The sequence below is a fragment of the Tupaia chinensis genome, unplaced genomic scaffold, assembly GCF_000334495.1.
Source record: "Tupaia chinensis unplaced genomic scaffold, TupChi_1.0 Scaffold000182_1, whole genome shotgun sequence".
Lineage (NCBI taxonomy): Eukaryota > Metazoa > Chordata > Mammalia > Scandentia > Tupaiidae > Tupaia > Tupaia belangeri.
The window spans coordinates 8523738-8531621 of NW_006159657.1; the positions used below are offsets into that span (position 1 = coordinate 8523738).

At 39.4% G+C, this 7884-nt stretch overlaps 1 protein-coding gene across 1 annotated transcript in view; it reads right to left on the reverse strand.

The window, feature by feature from the left end:
• Window positions 1-7884, reverse strand: part of SMG1 (SMG1 nonsense mediated mRNA decay associated PI3K related kinase) — a gene marked incomplete in the record, with an annotated part of 101565 nt that overhangs the window by 73472 nt on the left and 20209 nt on the right. Inside the window, 3 exon segments of the mRNA XM_014587089.2 lie at window positions 1818-1919; window positions 3897-4121; window positions 6465-6638. Coding sequence (XP_014442575.1) covers window positions 1818-1919; window positions 3897-4121; window positions 6465-6638 — 501 coding nt within the window.

Here is a 7884-nt window from a genome sequence, read left to right on the forward strand (position 1 = left end):
TCTGTCTGTCTGGCGAGCACACATGCCCTAAAGCAAAAACCTCTCAAAAAAAAGTAAAAGAAAAAAAAATAATAATAATTAACATCAAAATGCACAGGCAAACTGTAGTTTGTGACTTTTTCCTACATCTGCCTGTAGTCTATAAGGGATCTGACTCGGAGTTGGTTAAGAAGCTAATAATTAACAAGATGCATAATACTTAATTTATACATTTATAAACATAAATTTAAACATTTATAAACTCATTGGTTTTATCTTTACGAAAAATTTAAATGAATAGAATAAAACAAATTCTACTAAACCAGGCCAGTGGTATGGTGGTTAAGGTGGCTGGATCCCACTTGGCCGCCAGCACTGTTCAAGTCCGAGACCTGGCAGCTTGAAGAACACACCAGGTGTGTGTTTATATATGCCCAAAACACATAAAGAAGAAATGGAAGATGGAGGAGAGGGGACTAGGACGTGACCATCTCCCATTGGAAGTGCCTTCTTAACTCCCTCTGGTGAACACACATGCCCTCTAGTAAAATTTTTAAAATTAAATGAACAACAAATGCTGGGGTTTGTTTTTTTTTTAAAGAAAGATTTTTGCTATAGGGCATGAGCACTTGCCAGAGAGACATAGAAACAGAAAGTAAGAAATCACGCCCCTGTAAGATGGCCATGCTGAAATCCCTTCTCCTCCAACCTCCTCTAAGGATTCTGGGAATGCACACACACATGTCTAGAGTGAGTTTTAAACCATCGCGCCTGGGACTTAACCATGGTAAACTATGTGTGAGTCCAGCGACGTAACCATTACACCATCTGTTGTTCCCAAATGCTTAATATTCTTTTTTTGTTGTTGTTGAGAGGTTATTGCTATAGGGCGCGTGCGCTCGCCAGCCAGAGAGACATAGAGACAGAAAGCGAGAAATCACCCCCCAGGGGGGATGGTCACACCGCAATCCCTTCTCCTCCATTCTCCACCCAGGATCTTGGGCACACACGCACACGCGCCCAGCATGAGTTTTAAGCCACTGGGTCTGGGACGCGAACCGCGGTTGACTACGTGGGAGTCCAGCGACATAGCTGTTAAGCTAACTGCTGGTTCCTGCTTAATATTCTTAAAAAAAAAATTGTCTGGCACATTATTCACCAAGACACACAGCATGATCATCAACACATGTCAACTTAGGCCCAGCCTTGAGGACACAAGCAGCAGTATACTGAACTACAGTGCTAGAAGACTACAAGTTTGAATCCTAAGTCAACCTGAAACACGTCAGGTGGGCATGCCCAAGATCATGACAGAATGGAAAGTTGGGGAAAGTAGGACTGCAGCGTGTTAAGATACTGCTGAGGGAGAACCAGCAGTTAGCGTAATGGCTATGTCGCTGGACTCCCACGTAGTCGACCGCAGTTCACGTCCCAGACCCGGTGGCTTAAAACTCACGCCGGGCACGTGTGCGTGCGTGCTCAAGATCCCGAGAGGAGAATGGAGGAGAAGGGATTGCGGCGTGACCATCCCCCCTGGGAGGTGATTTCTCGCTCTCTGTCTCTATGTCTCTCTCTGTCTGTCTGGCGAGCGCACGCGCCCTACAGTGAAAATCTCTTAAAAAAAAAAAGATACTGCTGAGGGTGCCACCACCCCCCTCAATAAATAAATATAATTAAAAAAAAAAGTAAATATTAACTTAGAAGAATCATTATAGTCACTATATCCTGAATAAAATATGTATTATGTCACTCAATTTCACTTATGTAGCTTACTAAGTACAAAAATTCAACTCCTCAATGACCCAAGTTATGAAAGTCATCATCAATAGAACACTTACCTCTTTCTCTTTATGATAACGCAAAAATAGCAATTTAGATGACGGTATAAACAGTTTTTCTACAAATGATGATGGTAGTTTGGTATTTATCTGTTCAACAATCTAAAAAATAAAATACAATAAAAATGAACGTTTTAAATCACAAATAAAGACATGGAAGAATCTTAAATGCATTCTTTTTTTTTTTTTGGAGAAGTTTTTGCTATAGAGCACATGCACTCACCAGAAAGAGAGATTCAGAGAGACAGAAAGCGAGAAATCACCCCCCAGGGGGGATGGCCACACCGCAATTCCCTCTCCTCTCAGGATCTTGTGCACGCACACACACGCACCCAGTGTGAGTTTAAGCCACCAGGTCTGGGACCCGAACCGTGGTCAACTACATGGCAGTCCAGTGACATAGCCACTATGCTAACTGCTGGTCCTATTAAATACATATTGCAAAGTGAAAGAAGCCAATCTGAAATGGCTATAAACTTTTGATTCCAACTCTATGATATCATAGAAAAGGCAAACTACGAAGATAGTAAAAAAATAAATAAATAAATAAATAAATAAAAATTTTAAAAAACCCAGTCTTCTAGGGCTTTCCAGGGAGTAAGGGGAGGAGGAAAGGGTCAAGTGGAGCACAGGGCATTTTAGGGCAGTGGAGTGATCCTGTATGATCCTGTAGTAATGACAGACTATACAACATAGAGTGAATCCTAAAGTAAACCATGAACTTTAGTTAACAATAAAGTATCAACATTTGCTCACCAACTATAAAGAGTGTACCGCAGCAACACAAAGCATCAATAATAGGGGAGAGTGGGAGAAGGTTATATGGGAACTCTGTATTTTTCACTAAAAAATTTTCCTGTAAACCTGAAAAATGAAGTCCATTAATTAAGGAAAAAACAGGATATGTAATTTTAAAGCCTGTGACAATGTGAATTTAAAGTGTTCAGACAACCTAAGTAGGATATATATAATTTTTTTTTAGGGAGAGTTTTGTTATAGGGTGTGCGCACTTGCTGGAGAGACAGAGTGACAGAAAGCGAGAAATCACCCTCCAAGGGAGATAGCCTCGCTATAATCCCTTCTCCTTCACTCTCCTCTCAGGATCTCAGGCACACAAGCACACACACCCGTCCTGAGTTTGAAGCCACCGGGTCCAGGACTCAGACCGCAGTCGACTACATGGAATTCCAGCAACATAACCATTATACCATCTGCTGGTACCAGGATACATTCTATGTACTTTAAGCCATACTTAAACATGGATTTTTTTTAAACTGGCAAAGGGAAAATATAACTTCTATGTCACCCAAGATATAACTTTGGCAAAAATTCTCAGCAGAAATATAATCTGGAATTTGCTTTAAAACAAGTCAGTTGTAGGGGGCAGCGGGAGGCATGGTGATTAAGGTGTTTGTCTCCCATAAGGTCAACCACAATTCAAGTCCCTGAACTGGAAGCTTGCTTTCTCACTTTCTCTTTTTCTCAGATGAGTGCATGTGCCCTATAGAGAAATAAATAACAATAATAATAAATAAAATTAAATAATTATTTTTAAAATTAATAATCCAGTTGTAGATGGAGATATAACAAAGACACTGCAGAAAATCATCAGCCTAGGTGAAACCTGATGAGCCACGTGTTTCTAGCTACAGAAGCTGTGAAGTTATGAAGTATGCAGAGATTTAGTACCCTATGGTTTGTGTTTCAGAATTTCCGTTAGAAAATTTGGGGGTAGGGGTAGATTTATGGCAAATAAATAAATAAATGGAATAAAAACTACAACATAACTTGAAATGAGAAACAAAAAATAACAGGACCTTTAAAACAACTATCAAGTACCTTCTTTTATTTATCAACAGGACTAGAGATTCAGGTGAAGAATGATGCTTTACTAAAAAAAAAAGTAAAGCTACACTGAGATGAGCTATCAAACACTAAAATAGAAATTAGAACAAAAGCATGCTATATTATATAAATAAGACTCTAAAGACTTTCCTCAATTTCTTCTGTATCAATTTAAACTTGAGGGTCTGAGTAAATGAATACATTTCAAAAAACAAAAAAGAGTAATTCACATACCAATGTGAGTAAATTCAAGACTGAGATGATATAATCGGTACCACAAGTCTGGCAGTTCTCCAGTTGGTCTAATCCATATGTAATGACCATGTCACAATGTATAGTCATGCTAGGATCCAAGCTGCCGAGCAAAACACCAACACACTCATTAGCAGCTGTCAACACAGCCTCAGAAAAAAACACTTGGTTTGCAGCCGTCACACATCTCATTACTCTGTACAGAACCTGCAAATGGGGAAAACAAGCAGCTTTTAAAAAAAAAAACTTACATGCTTCCACAAAGCAAGAAAACAGTTTCTATTTAATGCAGTTTCAACTAAAAATTAACTGTCTGCCTTGTCAGCAGTCTCTTAATATTCTATTTCTCAGTAGTTAAATAAAAAGGATGTCATTACTACATCACACAAAAATAACCTTGGCTAAGAAAATTCCAAAATACCACTATGACAAGAAATGGGATGTGCCATCCTCCCTTTCCCTTATACTGACTTCCTCTCCCCCACACCCACTAAATGACTGAAACTCAAAATCTTCAGAATCATGACATACCCCACAACTTAGATTAGTAACAGCATTAACAGCATGGGAATAACCTGCTCATCCTTAGTGCAATCTAGCTCTTGGGCTTTTAGTAAATCATCTCTTAAAACAAAACAGCCAAGCCATCTTAAGCTTATTAAAAGCCACGTAGTGATGATCTCTTTTAAAAGACAAGTATTCTTATGCTTAAACACATAGTACTTATTAAGGAATACAAAAATTCTAATTTCCAACACATACACAAAAAGACTCAACTATAATGGTCAATATTTTGTATACTAAATTTCTAATAAAAATAACTGAGGGGAAAATAGAACAAATTAGTGCCAAAAACATTTCTATAAGTGTAAACAACCTCTATATATAAGATCTTACTCCCTTTCTAACCTTTGTCTGAGTTGTTAAAATTATTCACAAAAAACTAAAAGAACATCATAAAATGATAAATTTAGTATATAAATATTCTGCAAAGTAACTGTGTTCCTTTCTCTTTGTTTTGCATTTCAGTTAACTATTTGTATTTCACCTTTTAGCCAATCATCTTTTAAACAGTAAAAATGGAATAAAGAGAAACCATTTAGATCAGGTTTAAAATATCAACATGTTGAATTATCTTTAGATCTGATATTTTTCCAATATAAAAGGTACTGAGAATTACATATATTAACATCTTATTTCATCTAGCAATATATCCAACAAAAGTAAATGCTCCAAAGAGCCAGAGTTTTCTATCCCAACACCAAACTGTAATGTTTTAAATGCAATCCTTTATCACCAGATGTCATGTTTCTCTTTTTGTATTTGAGCAGGGTACAATGCCTAGGGCTCACTCCTCATATCTAGTCACTCAACGACACATTCACTGGGCTGGGCCACAGTGCAGCTAGCATTTGAAGCTGAAGTGTGCCATCTATTTACTCCTCATAACTAGTCTCAGCCCATTATATGTTTTAAATATGTACCTTTACATTCTCTGATAGCTTGGTATCAAAGAATATAAAGATATGCAAATTTCACATGGATTTCATCCTGTTATGCTCACAGAAAATGTGTATTATGAAAAACACTCTTGGGATCAGCAGTTAGCGTAATGACTATGTCGCTGGACTCCCATGTAATCGACCGAGGTTCGAGTCCCGGACCCGGCAGCTTAAACTCATGCTGGGCACATGTGTGTGCGTGCCCAATATCCCGAGAGGAGAACGGAGGAGAAGGGATGGCGGTGTGGCCAACCCCCCTGGGGGGTGATTTCTTGCTTTCTGTCTCTCTGTCTCTGTCTTTCTGGCGAGTGCATGCGCCCTGAAGCAAAAACATCTCCATTAAAAAAAAAAAAAAAAAACTCTCGTGGATTTCATGGGTTTTTTTGGTACAAAAATAATTTCATTTTCCTACAAACTTTCTGACACACGTCTTCTAGTCACGTGTCACATAGCAATACTTATGTCAGCAACGGACCACATATATGAAGGTGGTCCCTTAGGATTACAATAGGCTATGCCATATGGCGTAGTGTGTAGTACACTACACCATCATCTAAGTTTGTATAAATATAGTCTATGATGTCTGGACAACATCGCCTAATGACACATTTCTTGGAACACATCCCTATTAAGAGGCATATGACTGTTGTAAGTCGTTCTTAACATGTTGAAAAACTAAAAGATGACACAATAATTTCAAAACAAAATTAAAAAATGAAAAGATTCAACAATTATATATTCAATAAAAATAAATAGATCTGTGAAGGGTTTCCTAAGATAAAATGTTCACCAATGTTTCAAAATTCAGAATGGCCTTTCTCTCAAGGGTGAAGGAGGGGAAGTTGGGGGTGGGAGACAAAGGAATGAAAGGAAGATAGAATACAACAGGGTTCTCCACTTCTATGGCTATTCAAAAAAGTAAGCAGATACATACATGCTAAAGAAATAAAGGGTGGGGGTAAGAGAGTTCACTAGGTAAGGAGAAGTATTTATAATACAAAAATAACCTTATCTGTGAATGACACCTGAATCCCCTAAAGATACTTACATCTGTTACATATGCTTCAGTGATTGGAGGCCCCCGAATTGGGCTGAAGCGTTCCCCGATGCTCCTCACCACAGTGCTAAATACCCGGAGAAGTGCTGCCAGCTTTGGTAATGACACTGATGGAGGAGGAACATCTTCATCCACTGATTCCCCAGAGGCCACATGGCTGAGGTCCTAGACGTGAATTCACAGCAGTCTTATTAAAGAAACTAGTACAGTTGTTTTTATACTTCTGCCTCTCCTAATCTTCTGCTAATATTTCATTCTAGGTATTCCTTAAGCCACTCAACACTAAGTACTCCACATCAATATCATGCACATGAAGAAAAATGAAGGGAGGGGGCTTAAGAAATTGTAAGGCTAGGGAACCAGCAGTTAGCGTAATGGCTATGTCGCAGGACTCCCACATAGTTGACCACGGTTCGGGTTCCAGACCTGGTGGCTTAAAACTCACGCCGGGGGCGTGTGCGTGCATGCCCAAGATCCCGAGAATGGAGAAGGGATTGCGGCGTGACCATCCCCCCTGGGAAGGTGATTTCTCACTCTCTGTCTGTCTGGCGAGCGCACGCGCCCTATAGCGAAAATCTCTCCCAAAAAAAACACAAAAAAAACAGAAAATAATATGGGACCAGCAGTTAGCATAATGACTATGTTGCTGGACTCCCATGTAGTCGACCGCGGTTCGAGTCCCAGACCCAGTGGCTTAAATTCACACCAGGCGTGTGACTTGCGCGCCCAAGATCCCAAGAGGAGAATGGAGGAGAAGGGATTCCGTGTGGCCATCCCTCCTGGGGGAGTGATTTCTCACTTTCTGTCTCTGTCTTTATGGCAAGTGCAAGTGCCCTATAGCAAAAACCTCTCAAAAAAAGGAAGGAAGGAAGGAAGAAAAGGAAGGAAGGAAGGAAGAAATTGTAAGGTTATAGATGTACTGATATAATCTAGTTGAAGAAGATAAACTCAGAGGAAAAGATCAACCAAAAGTGGGATGCTGGAACTAATATATAGCTACACATAATTAAATGACAAAGAGAAAAGTAGATCTTAGGGACACCAAAGGGAAGAGGACAAACTAGAAGAGAGGCTTCTGAGAGACAGACCAGCTTTTAAATAAAGGATGACCAGCCAGTAGTGTGGTGATGAAGGCAGCTGGACCCCATATGGCTGACCACAGTTCAAGTTCCAGACTCGGTGCGTTGAAAAACACACCAGGCATGCGTACATGTGTGCCCAAAATTGCAAAAAGAAAAATAGAGAAAAAATTGCAGTGTGGCCACTCCCTGTGGGGATGCTTTCTCACTTTCTTTCTTTCTAGCAAACATATACACCCTACAGGAAATTTTTAAAAATGGGCTGAGAAAGAAAATATTCCAGGTATATGAGCACCAAAAAAAATCTGAAAGCACACATACCCTATTTTCTC